The sequence below is a fragment of the Hyaena hyaena genome, unplaced genomic scaffold (genome assembly GCF_003009895.1).
Source record: "Hyaena hyaena isolate Hyena2069 unplaced genomic scaffold, ASM300989v1 scaffold_209, whole genome shotgun sequence".
NCBI classification, from domain to species: Eukaryota; Metazoa; Chordata; class Mammalia; order Carnivora; family Hyaenidae; genus Hyaena; species Hyaena hyaena.
The window spans coordinates 1,035,278-1,048,940 of NW_024080844.1; the positions used below are offsets into that span (position 1 = coordinate 1,035,278).

The window sequence follows — 13,663 nt, forward strand, 5'->3', positions numbered from 1 at the left end:
CTACAAAATGGCCACTCTCAGTATGGGGGTGAAAGGTGGAAGAAGGGATTACCCAGGCTCCCCTCTCTGACTCCAGGCAGCAAGCGACAGTTGAAGGCCTTCAACAGCACTGGCTCCTGCTTCTCAGAACACCCTCTTTCCTTCCTAGAAACTTTGGAGGTCCAGGCCCCACCTCAGCGCCAATTCCATCCTGTTTCATTCACGGCAGTGTCCCTGGTGCCTAGTTCTGTGTCTGATTTATAGGAGACTCTTAATGGTAGCACTTCCTCCAGCATTAAAAGGCATGCCAGCATACCCCCAGAGACTTGGAATTATCTACTATGGGCCAGGAAACTGATGTTTGTCTACAGTCCTCAGAACTAGACTAGTGGATAGATTTATCCTCATAGGGCAGTTTAGAAAACTTAAGGAATTGACCCAGAGGCACACAACTAAAAAGCAGTAAAATGCATTTATACCCAGTCCTGTCTAGCTCCAAAACTGACCATCCTTCCTGTCTTGCCCACTGCTCCCCCTCCCTGTAGAGATTGGATACACAGGTCAATGTCACTTTAAGAGTTGGTGGTCCACTGAGATACCACCTCACGCCAGTCAGAGTGGCTAAAATGAGCAAATCAGAGAACTCGAGATGCTGGCGAGGATGTGGAGAAACGGGCACCCTCCTACACTGTTGGTGGGAATGTAAACTGGTGCAGCCCCTCTGGAAAACAGTGTGGAGGTTCCTCAAAAAACTAACAATAGAACTCCCCTATGACCCAGCAATAGCACTGCTAGGAATTTACCCAAGGGATACAGGAGTGCTGATGCATAGGGGCACATGTACCCCAATGTTCATAGCAGCACTTGCAACAATAGCTAAAACATGGAAAGAGCCTAAGTGTCTGTCAATGGACGAATGGATCAAGAAGATGTGGTTTATCTATACCATGGAATACTACATGGCAATGAGAAAGAATGAAATCTGGCCATGTGTAGCAACATGGATGGACCTTGAGGGTGTTATGCTGAGCGAAATAAGTCAGGCAGAGAAGGACAAATATCATATGTTTGCACGTATAGGAGGATTAGGAGGAACTTAACGGAGGACCATGGGGGAGAAGAAGGGGGGAAGTGGTGGGGGAGAGGGAGGGAGGCAAACCATGAGACTCTTGAATGCTGAGAACAAACTGAGGACTGATGGGTGTGCGGGGGAGGGGGGATGGGCATGGAGGAGGGCGCTTGTGGGGATGAGCACTGGGTGTTATGTGGAAACCAGCTTGACAATAAACTATTTGTTAAAAAAAATTAAATTAAAATAAATAAAATAAAATAAAATGTTTCTCATAAAAAAAAAAAGAGTTGGTGGTCCCTCTCTACTGACTCCCGGATGCTTCCTGGAGCCAGTGACAAGGATGAGACCCCCACCCCACTCTAAGAAAACCCAGAAGGAGGCGGGAGCACACCAGACTCCCAGAGAACTCCTGGCACACGGAAGGTGCCCATCGATTGCTTGTTGAGTGAATACCAGATGGGAAAGCTCACCTTGGCAGCAGCGCTGAACATGGCACTGCTCCTTCACCTCCGCCATCTCGTCCTCCAGCTTCCTTACTCGGGCCAGGAGGGCTTGGACGCTGCCTGCCAGCTCACAGTCCTTCTGTGGCGTCTGCAGGCGGATGTTGTGCCTGAAGATGATGTTCTGTTCCTCGGCCTCCCCCAGGGCCGGCAGCGAGGCCCCCTCATCACCGAGGGGCTGAGGGTCAGTCTCCACCTGGACCAGAGCGGACTTGGGCACGTCAATCTTGTAGGTGTGGCTGACGGTAACCTGTTGCTCCTTGTCGCTGCAGCCGTGAGGCTCGAGGGTGGCCGGGGCCGAGGCCCCCAAAAGCACGGAGCCAAAGAGGAGCCCCAAGGGGAACCAGAACATTCCCTGGAGACTCATCCTTGGGGAGATGGGGAGCAGATCAGCTCGGAGACCTGTGTCCAGAAAAGATGCAAATGTGCCATGGAGATTTGCTGGCGGAAATCAGTCTTTGTAGTGGATTTTAGGAGGCCACACAGGACTGAGAACCCAGCAGAATGACCTAATCCTATATCTCCTGAGGGTCCAAACTAAATTTTGTATTCCTTCTCCTGCCTCCTGTCTTTGCTTACACTGGTCAGTGCCTGGGACACCCTCCTCTTCACCTCTAATTCTATTCTCACCTGACTCCTAGGGATAGGAAAACAATTGTAACAAGGCTTTGATCCCTGCAAACCTAGTCTATACCACACCCTAAGTAATACCCCCCCCCAATAACACCACCTACAGAACAGCCGCACATGGAGGACATGCTATGTGCCAGGCGCTGTCCTAAATGTTCTAAGTTTATTAACTTATTCAAGCCTCACAGCAATGCTTCACAGAATATACTATTATTGCCCCATTTTGCAGATACAGCAAGTGAGACTCGGCTACCTAAAATGACTTGCCTACAGGCAAACAACCAAGATGGCAGAATTTGAATCCAGAGTCCATGCTCATCACCACTGTGTCACACTGCTTTGCACACATGAGGAAACCAAGACTCAAGCGACTGAGCCTGTTGTCCCCGGTGCCACAGCCAAGGAAGGGCAGAGCCTGTCCTCAAGAGGCAGCAGAAGAGCAGAATTTCTAATACAAATAATTTCTCCATGAAGCCTTCTCTTGTGCCCTTCCCCCCCCCCCCCCCCCCCCCCCCCCCCCCCATCTCACTCCAGCTGGAAACTACTAGCTCTCCTGCTGAGCATTCAGAGAAACATGTTGGTTCCTCTGGGGGTCTCTTCGTGGTCTGCCTTGTGTTATAGTTACTCTTGTATGCAGTTTGTCTCCCCATGAGGCGGTCAGCCTCTTAAGGACAGGACCCAAGGCTGGAGCCCTCCCAAGGCAGGAGCACAGAGTCACCCAGGCCAAGGGGTCCAGGCACCCTCCAATCCATGTTCAGTGGGCCTGGGTTGTCGGATGTTTCACCTCTCTCTGGTTTGGCCTCCAGGAGGTGTGAGCCTTCAGCTCCCTCAGTGTGCGGAAGGACCCGCATCCCCAGCTCCTATCCAGGATGGCACGTCCTTGACCACTATCAGACCGAGGCTGGGCAGACACAGGAGGCCTAGCCAGTGCCTCACATTCACGCAGGGGCTCCCGCTCCCCAGCACACCTCTGGGCTGGGGTCTCACGGCCCCCTCTGCTAGAAACCGAGCTGCAGGGCTGCCTCTGGCCAATGGGCTCCTGTTACCAACTCAACACTTATAAGTGGTTGTATCGAGACTGAAGTCAGGAAGCCTAATCCTTTCCTGGAGGGGCTGTCCCAGTCAAGCCCAGGCTCTCCCTCCCCATTGTGAGAGGCAGCAACGATGTGCTGGAAAGACCGATCAGGTCCTAGGTGTCTAGGCTTGGGAAGGCTGCTCATCCCCGCGTTACCACTATACTCTGGCAGAGTGAGAATGGTAACACCTGCTCCACCACCTTGCCGAGCACACACTTAAGTGCTCAATAATGAGGTTTTGGTTTTAACCAACTACTAAGTGAGACTTCCTTTCCTTTCTTGTCTTTTCTATCCTGAAAAGAGATACAACAAAAATAGCATCATTTTTAATAATCGTTAGAAGAGCAACAACCATGGAACCACCACCCAGCTGAAGACCTAGAATGTCGCTAGCGCCCTGGAAGCCCGCCACAGGCCCTTATTGGATGCTGCCTCTTTTCTTTTCTTTCTTTAAATGTTTATTTACTTCTGAGAGAAAGATCACAAACATGAGCTGGGGACGGGGAGAGAGAGGGGGGACACAGAATCCGAAGCAGGCTCTAGGCTCTGAGCTCTCAGTACAGAGCCCGACACAAGGCTCAAACCCACAAACCATGAGATCATGGCCTGCGCTGAAGTCAGACGCTTAACCGGCTGAGCCACCCAGGTGCCCCACTGCCCACCCATTTTAAAGAGAGATATTCTATTGGAGCTTTTCTGCAGGCAGGTTGGTTTGAAGAGAAGGTAGAGGGCAAAAAGACCAGTGCCTGCCCCTTGCCCAGAGGATTCAGAGGTGGGGGGTTGCTGGAACAGCCTGCATAGCAGAGATCGCAGGGAGGCTATGGTGGGAGAGACCTGCACCCCAGAGTTGGGGGAGACAAGACTATGTTAAGTCCTGCCATAGATCATAGTCCTGCATAAATCTGTGCAGCTTACGATGGGGGCTGGGGCTGAGGGCAGCCCCCTGGCACAGCAGGAATGGGCTTCCCAGCAGCCAGACCTCAGGAGAAGGTGCCCAGGCGGTGGAATGAAGACTGTCTGAAAAACCCAGGACAGATTCGCACAAGAGGGAGCAGGTGGAGCGAGCACTGGGCTCAGCTACCACAACAAGGGCATCGGACGACCAGAAGGAACGTTAGTAGTAACTATCTAGTTAGTAGCTCTAACTAGGTAAAAATGCCTGTGCCCTTCTCTCTGACTCCCCTCCCTGCTGGTGACCTGGAGAAGCCAGAAGCAGCCGGCAAGTTGAGGGAGGCAGCGGAGGAAGGAAGTCACCAGGGTCACTACCTGCCCTGTGGGCGCACCTGCAGACCCCAGGGTCAGGCCTGAGCTGTGTGAGAAGAAAACAGGTGGCCTGGATAGGAGATCGGGGCTCTCATATTGGGCGGACCTGCCCTTCACAAAAGGGCTTACTTCCCATACCAAAAGTAACCAGAAAAGCTTGGAATCTGCTTGAGAGTTTTGTCAGAGGATGGGGGAGGTGAGGAGGGCCAGAAGAGCAAGTCCGAAGGCAGGTATAGGATAAAAATAATGATATTTCAAGGGACGCCTGGATGTCTCAGTCACATAAGAGTTGGACTCTTGGTTTTGGCTCAGGTCATGATCTCACAGTTTGTGAATTCAAGCCCCACATTGGGCTCTGTACTGGCAGCACAGAGTCTGCTGGGATTCTTTCTCTCTCTCCCTCTCTCTCTGCCACTCCCATGCTCATGTTCTCTCTCTCTCTCAAAATAAACAAATAAGCAAAAACTCAAAAAAAATAATGATATTTCACAATTGCTATCTTCAAAAGTTATACCCAATGGTAACACAGTCACACACATAGCTGCATGTCCACTCCCCAAAATGTGGACCGAGGCTCAGGGGCATCAAGCAATGTGCCCTTGATTATGCAGCAAAAGTGCAAGGCTGCAGAATCAAACCGGTCTACAGAGTGTTCACTAACTGAGCCCTTAAGCATTGAGTACCTCTGTCACCGCCCCCGGCCCCCCAATAACCACACACATTGATCTCAAAGCAACTTCTTTGAATGGCTTTTTGCTGTCCCAGATCCCCTTCCCAGGCACAGTGGAGGTAGGAAAGCAGACGGAGACTCCCCTGCCCACTCCTGCCATCCAAACCCCTCCCCACCCTATGGCTTAGTATATTCTGAGACGCACATGGAGCACAGATGGGTTTTTGAAGAAGTTCTGCACGAATGCAAAACAGCCACAGACTCTTGCCATAAACCGCAGCAAGGCTGCACGAAGCCCTGTCTCACAGTGTTTGTTTTTGGAAGCCGGAACATGAAAAACCCCCGAAGCCCTCGGAGGAGCCCTCCGTGTCGCCCGTCCTTCTGCCGCCTGTCGCTTGTAACAAGATGTCCTCGCTAATTGCAGCCTCTTGGATTCCCCCAGTTGAGCTCAGATTTCCCTGGGCAGGGTGACTGTTGGAAAGAAGGTGGGAGGGAGGGATCCGCGACCCAGCATTTCTGTCAAGTGTAATGAGGGAGAGGAGAAGCCTGCTGGCTTTCCTTCCAGCACGTGGCAGGAGAGACTTGCCTTGTGTAAGAGCATAAGGAAGGGATGACCTCACCAAGGCTGTTAGTATGCACAGCCAACCACAGACAGAGATCCATCAGAGTGGGGAGGGGGGCGGACAGGGCAGCCAATGTCACCAAGGAAAATGCAGGATAAGTTTCAGAATGGGGATGATTCTTCTGTTAAGGAATCATTTAGTAAATGCTGTAGGAATGTCTGAGAGAAAGGGGGTTTACACGCGTGGAATGTGCCCACAGGAAACCACAGGAAACTAAGTGTCCCCAAGAATTGGTCTCATTGACTCCGATCTGGTCTTTAATTCCGGCTGCAGAAGGGGTGGGAGGGGATGTGGGAAAGTGGGAGGCAGAGGCATACTAAGACTCAGGACAAATGCTGTCTGGCATTGCTTTTTCAAGAAAGGCTCTTTGAGGAATATGCTGCTCCCATCAGCTGGAAGGACAGTCCCTGTGTTCAGCCCTGAGACACACACTGATGTCACAGGGCTCTACATCTGTGCCCTATTCATTCTCTCTTGATGGCCACACCTACCCTTGTGGCTTCAATTTCCAACCAAACACTGATAGCTCCAAAATCTGTATGTGAGTTCCTCAGACAGACATCCCTGTAATCTCGGGCATGGCAGTGGCCATGAATATGTTGATCCCCTCCAGCCTCATAGCATAATCCTGATGAAGGTAGTATTTTGTGTATTAAGTGGTAATTGCCCCTAGGTTTTTTGTGTATGGGTTTATTAGACGATGGCGACTGTGCCAAGTACTTTATAAATATAATTCTCACTAAGTCCTCAAAATCCTGGGAGTCAACAGATACCATTCTTTATAACAGGTGCTCAGAGAGAGCTTGCCCAAGGGCATAGAGCTAATACGCAGCAGAGCTGAGATCAAACACCAGGTCTGTCCACTCTCCCTATCTGTATTCTTCGTCTCTCTGCTATATGTACTGCCCCCCCCCTCAAAAAATCCTGTGAGAAGAGTACCATATGTGAAAAAAAAAAACAATGTCTTCTTGCCTATCATATTTAAGAGAGGGGTTCTTCTGGTACGAAGGAAGGAAGGAAGGAAGGAAGGAAGGAAGGAAGGAAGGAAGGAAGGAAGGAAGGAAGGAAGGAACTCATGCTTACCGGGTGCTCATTTCAAAATGAACTGGCCAGTAACTAAATCCTATGCCTGCACTCCCTCTGAGCAGTGCCAAGGATGATCTCCTAGAAGAACAATTCATTTTTCCCCCAACAAGGAGGTTAAATCCCCATCAGTTCTCAGGAAATGCTGGAGAACTGCTTTCTCAAGAAACACAAAGCAGACCAAGACTTCTATCTGTAGGGCAGGTGCCAACCAAGGCTTGGCCAGCGGAGAAGATTGGACCCTCAGTCCCAGATGGTCCTCTCCTATCCTAAGGCTGATGGTCTCCATGTCACCTCGTTTTCTCCAAAGAAGTACATATACCCTGGTCAGAAATAAAATATACGACTTACAATGAGGAGAGTGGCAGCCAACTTCTAGCCACCATTACAGATCTTTCTACTTATATTCAGGGCTTTCTTTGGTTCCCTTATTACCTCATCATGCCTTTACAATTAACCACAAGCAAATGAGAGCACTGATTTGGGTTTTAGAAAAATCGTATCATCCGTTTCCAGTAGAGTCACTTAAAAAGATATTCTTCCCCAAATGACAGGGTGGACATCATTGAACCATGAAGGAAAGTGAAGGAGATGGTGGCTAGGGATGCAATGATGTCACAAATGCCACCAGGCATTTGTAACTCCTTCCCCAAACCCTCTTGGGCATATTCCGCTGGTGATCTACAGCCTGGGCTCTGGGTGACCCCAAGGTCTTCTGACCCAATACTCAGTCCGGGAGAGCAAGCTCTTGGGTGCCTGACTGAACTTGTCCTCAGCCTACTGATTTCACCTCTGGATCTTTTCCTGTTTTAGTAATGCAAGCATGTGAGATGCACAAGACAGTACTCTTTCAGTGGGGTCGTACTCCAGACAAGCCAAATACATATGAGCACTTCTATTTCTAGTCCCTGTGACCCTGACCCCTCTGCACAGGCATTCTATATAGAATAGAAGACACCAAGTGTGGGTGAGAATGAAAAATTGGTTGTATGGGATAAGGCTTAATATGGTGGCCTTCCAGGCATCAGTAGGTGTCCCCGCTCTTCTGAGTCAGTGGACCACAACTGGATGGTCAAGAAGTCCTTGAAGATGACTCACACTGCCATGCAAGGCCCTTTTTCCTGAAGAACTCTTTCTGCCAAATCTGCCCATGCACCACAAGCTGGAAGAGCTGACACGCAGTGCCTCTGATTAAGCCCCAACCCTCAATCACCTTTTGGTAGGTGGCCACAAGCTGCCGTGGCTGTTTTACTCCATCAACCAAATATTAATCTACCTTATGGAAGCTCAAATGGGGGATGACCATGGTAGTTCCCATTTTCTAAGCGCTTACAATGTGCCAGGCTCTGTACTAAGCTCTTCTACAGCTTTTCCTGAGCATCAGGCAAAGCTCTCCATTTACACCAGGGGAGTGAATCCCTTCTTACGAAAAGCCCTTCCTTTTACTCTCACTGGAATGCATAGGTTCATGCACAGTGAGAAGATACGGTGGGCACAAGGGCATAAATTTGGGGACCTGTTTTCCCTGCCTCCTACCGCATACCCAGTCTCCAGAATGCCTGAGCATCAAGTTGGACACAGGTGTGGGGGCTTCTCATGACAAGCTCTGTTTCAGCTGAATGATAGTGAAGAGAGGCGTATGATGAAACTGTTCCTTTTCCTATCCTTAGTTCAACATGCGGTTTTCCACATATTGAAATAATTTTAGTTCCAGCCTTCGTCCAAAGAGGCTAAGTTCCATCCACACTCTCAGGGTCTCCCCTTGAGACCAATAGCACTTATTCACGTGGAGAGTGGCTGACATTAACTGTGAGTCTACTGTGGTGAGACCTTGCAAAGCCCATTTGGGGATCAGGCTTGAGACCTTAGCGTCATCAGCTTCTGGTGACCCCAGATGCTGCTACGGAACATAAACCATGATCTCATATCTGTATCCAGAACCCTGTAGGAGCCAAGGCTATGGAATGAGCGGTGGGTGGACAAGAGTTTCCACTGGATCTGGGCATGATTTCTACAGGCCTCTTCTCAGGAGTAGACCTCAGTCTACCCCACATTTCAGACCACAGAACGGTGCTGGAATAGAAACCAGAAGCCACAAGATGATCTGAAGTCATCCTGCATAATTTTCCCTCCTTCAGCAGTCAGCTGCAGCCACAAACTTGGGGACATAGCAGGATTCAGAGTTGCATGAAGGAATGTCTGGTTTGGGGGAGCAGGGGAGTTCCCCTGGGAAAAGAATGGTAACTGATGTTAATACTTCATATTCCTTCCGAAGTCTGTCTCCCAGCATCGTCACCTTGACTCTGAGTCTCAACAAACATCTAAATGTCAAAAAACACCAATTCTTCCCATGCAGATCTTGAGCCCGGGAAGCCACCAGTCTATAGTCCTGGCTAAGCAAGCATTTCCTGCTACTTTGGTGGTACTCTGGCTCCTGGAAGAGCCCATGGACACTAGGCACTGTGTCTAGCCTAGTTTGTTATTTTTACATTAAGATTTGTTCTTTTTTAAATGCTTATATCAGCAACTCCAGTTTTGTGTTTTTAGGTGACTGTTCTCACTCATTCCCTCTCCATTTCCTCAGCTCTCTCCCAATCAAAAAAAAAAGTAAATAAATAGGCACGTAAATAAAAAGACCCCCGAGAACTAGTCCACCATATAGTTCCTTGAAATGCTTCCAAATGGGTGTTTTTGAGGCATCTCAAGGGTCATGGCATGGGAATTTGGGGAAAAGTTATAAATAAAAAACAAAATCTATAAAATTAAATGTTCAAAAAAACTTCAAAGCTTTTCAAGTGCATTTGCAAACATCATCTTACTTGGCATAGGCAAAATTCAAGAAAAGGGGAATGTTAGAATAGTTTCCTGATCATATCGAAAATGAAAGTTTTGTTTCAGGATCTTTTAAAAATGTGAGATGTAAGAAAACTCACCAAAAAATGATGGCTTTGACATTGTAATAAAGAAAAAAAAAAAAAAAGCCCACAAAGAAACGAGATGAGGAGGCCATGAAAAACTTAAAGGAAATATTGTATGTAAAAATCTGCTACTCCAGGCAGAAATTTCCCTACAACACAGGCTGCATGTGGCCTGGTAAGAAGGTGACTATACTCAGCCCCTGTCTGATATCCAGTATAGGCTAAGGACGTGTTACTTGCGTCCTGGGAAATGTTTCCTAGTTAGGTTTTCCCTCCCGCTGGAGATAATAGGAAAGTGTTTACACTGCCTGGATTTTCAGGCTCAGGAACTCATTCCCACCTGACCACGTCCCTCCCTCACACAGGTATAGACCTTGGGACCTCTTACCTCACAGACTGCTGGGCACCACTTCCAACACTTCCTTCACCCAGGGACTGGACCCCTTGGGCTGCAGACCTTGGTGCTGCTCAGTCCCTCCTTCTCTCCCCTCCTCAAGTTCCCTCCCTGGGTTTAAATCCCAACCAGGCCAGAGGAGGAGCCAATGGGGACTCCTGGGTGTTTCCCTGTCTTCCCGGCAGAAACTCAGTTGAGATAATGAGAAATTCCTTCTCATTCTAACTAAGGAAATAAAAAAGTACACATTTCCCCCTTCTTTTTTACATCCATTACACAGAAGCTAAAAATACTGGTGACTGTTTCCATTTAAGTAGATCCAGAATAAGGTTATTAAGAGAGTTTGCATGCAAAAAAAAAAAAAAAAAAAAAAAGAGTTTGCATGCCTCCTGGCCAGGAGCTGGCTCTTTGGATTTACAAGAGATTTTCTAAAGTCTCTCTTTTTTTTCCATTTCAGGCACCCTGGGACTTAATTGCCTGCCATTTTTAAAATAGGAGACAACCTTTGGCATTGAAAGAAATGAGCAGAGACCCTCAGGGACAGATCCCCCTGCCAACCTCTCACCTCCTCGCATCATCAGTTCGCAGCTCTGAGTGGCAGGGCTCTGAGGACAATGAGAGCAATAATAGAAGATCTAGGGCATTCTACTCCAGTGCCTCCCTATCCCACCCCTTCCTGGAGCCTCCTATAGACCAGCCACAGAAGAGCTCCATCACCAGGAAAGCACTGTGGTCTCCCTTTCGTGCTGCCCTTCCTCTTTTGCCATCAGATGGGCAGACCTTAATTCTTTCCACGAAACAAAGCTATTCCAATGGGCCACAGCTGACACTCACTGTTCTTTCTACCCTCCACCCCACCTCTGCCATGCCTGAAGAAGGTTCCACAGTGCAGAACTATACCACACTGGAAGGAGTGCGTATGTTTCAACTTAGCAACGTAGACATTGAATGTTGTTGGAAGGAAAGATGGACAGGAGAGATGGGGGGTGGAGGAGTTGTCCCAGAAGCGTGAGGGTATATCCAGAGCCAGATTGCTGTATCTGAAGTTTGTTGGATTCTTGCAAGTGACATTTGACCCTAATCTCTTCGTGCCTCAGGTTACTCAATCTCTAAAAGAAGAATAATGTGGTTATGATAAGGATTAAAGGAGCTCATACATGTAAAGAATTTCAGGGAGGGGCCAACACGGCGGAGAAGTAGGGGGATCTGAAGTTCCCTCGTCTCTCAAACAAAGCAGTGTTGAAGGAACCCCAAGAGTCTGGAAAGCAAAGAGAGAGAGTCACTTCCAGGATCCACCAGGACAGCCTGATGGGCCATACATGCATGATTGTTAACTGGGAGAGATAAAACGAATGGAGGGGGAGATCCCTTTCTGTGGAGAGACAAAGGGAAGAGAAAGAGTGGCTGGGGAAGTGTAAGACTGTATCTGGACAAGAGAAAAACCACAGACTGGGATGGAGAAAGATACAATCTCTAACTGAGGGGCTTTCTCTAGACTGGGGCCTGCTGCCTGGATCGGGCACCTGGGGAGGGGGGGAGCCAGCTCCGGGCTCGGTGGCTAGGTCAGGTGTGCAGTCTACAGTATGAGAAAGGGATCCTCTCCCTGGAGTGCTATGGGACAGGGCAAAGACAGCCTGTGCTTTCCCTCCCCCCCCTCCCCCCCAAGCCAGAGACCACATATCGGGTGGCATGGAGCAGGAGTTTGAATCCCAGCCAAACCCTGGTTCATGAAAGTCATCGGAGCAAGACAGACTGCCTCGTCTGTGCCTGAGGCACAGTGAGGATGGCTCCAACAGAGTGGTTTGGAACACCAGGTCCATGAAGGAGAGACTGGGGTGTCGCCATTTTTCTCCCCACCACCACCAAGGTGGGGACTCAGGGATCGCACAGTGGGACCCATGGTGGATACCAGACCCACCTACACCAAACCATGCCCTTCCACACCTGATAACTGTGTATCTACTGGAGCCAGATAGATGCTGAGGAACCAGGTGGCCCCCTCCTCCAGACCAGCACTGTTACATTGCCTGATTTAATTCTCAGACAATTCTTATTATATAGATATATTCTTCCTTCCTTTTCTCCTTCTTATTTCTTGCCTCCTCTAGTCTGGTTACTCTGATTGTTGGTTTGTTTAAGCAGACATATTTAATCCATTCTCTTGATGCATGTTATACACCTCCTTCTTTATTCTCCTCTCTCTCTCTCTCTCTCTCTCTCTGGATTAATTAAGCCATATAGTTTCTCTGCCTGGACAACTTTATCTTCTTTTCTTTTTCCCCACCTCTTTCTTTATTTTCCCTTCTCTCTCTCTAACTAAGCCATATAGTTTCTCTGCCTGGTCAATTTTTATTTTTTCTTTTTCTTTGCCCCTGTCATTTCTCTCTTTGTATGGGATAAGGCCTCTTCCATCAGCACTGCCTCCACCTTGTTGTTTACTTTTAGCTGGTGTTTCTGGGTTGTTGGGTCTTTTAAATTCGTCTATGTGTTTGCGTGTTTTTGTTTTCTGTTTGTTTTTTCGTTTTGTTTGTCTATTTGTTTTCCTTTCCAGGGCTACTTCAATGAAGAAATCAAAGCACATCCAGTGGAAGGTCCAAAACATCACTACGAGTAGGGGGATAAAGTAACCAAAGACACGAAAGAGCAGGTCACACTCCCCAAAAAACACCTCCTGAGGGGCCAGGCCCTGGACAGTGTATGTCCTCTTTTTAATATAGTAGTGCTCACAGGTGCAGGGCACATAACAAGCTTTAAAACACATAAGGGACAGAAAGCTAGCCAAAACGATGAAACAGAAGAATTCTCAAAAGAAATTCCAGGAAGAAATAACAGCTAAAGAATTGCTAAAAACAGATATTAAAAAATATAACTGAACAAGAATTTAGAATAACAGTCATAAGATTAATTGCTGGGCTTGAAAAAAGCATAAAAGACAGCAGAGAATCTATTGCTGCAGAGATCAAGGAACTATAAAATGGTAATGATGAATTTAAAAATGCTATAAATGAGGTGCAAAATAAACTAGAAGCAGTCACAGTGAGGACTGAAGAGGCAGAGGGGAGGATAGGTGGAAACAGAAGATAAAATTATGGAAAAAGATGAAGCTGAGAAAAAGAGAGATAAAAAAAATGCTAGACCATGAGAAGAGAATTAGAGAACTAAGTGATTCAGTGAAACGGAACAATATCCATATCATAGGAGTTCCATAAGAAGAGAGAGAGAAAGCAACAGAAGGTGTACTTGAGCGAATCATAGCTGAGAACTTCCCCAATCTGGGGAAGGAAACAGACATTGAAATCCAGGAGGCACAGAGAACTCCCTTCAGATGTAACTTGAATCCATCTTCTGCCTGACATATAGTGAAACTGGCAAAATACAAAGATAAAGAGGGAATTCTGAAAGCAGCTAGGGACAAACTGGCCTTAACATACAAGGGTAGACACATAAAGGTAGTA

The 13,663-nt window shown here is 48.0% G+C and overlaps 1 protein-coding gene across 1 annotated transcript in view; it reads right to left on the minus strand.

The window, feature by feature from the left end:
• Positions 1-10,248, minus strand: part of TNN (tenascin N) — a 63,402-nt gene extending 53,154 nt beyond the window's left edge. The window contains exons 1-2 of the mRNA XM_039242346.1: positions 10,203-10,248; positions 1,522-1,953 (exon numbers count right to left, since the gene is read on the minus strand). Coding sequence (XP_039098277.1) covers positions 1,522-1,918 — 397 coding nt within the window. The 5' untranslated portion in view covers positions 1,919-1,953; positions 10,203-10,248. The remainder of the gene's footprint in view (positions 1-1,521; positions 1,954-10,202) is intronic.
• Positions 10,249-13,663: the final 3,415 nt, after the last annotated feature.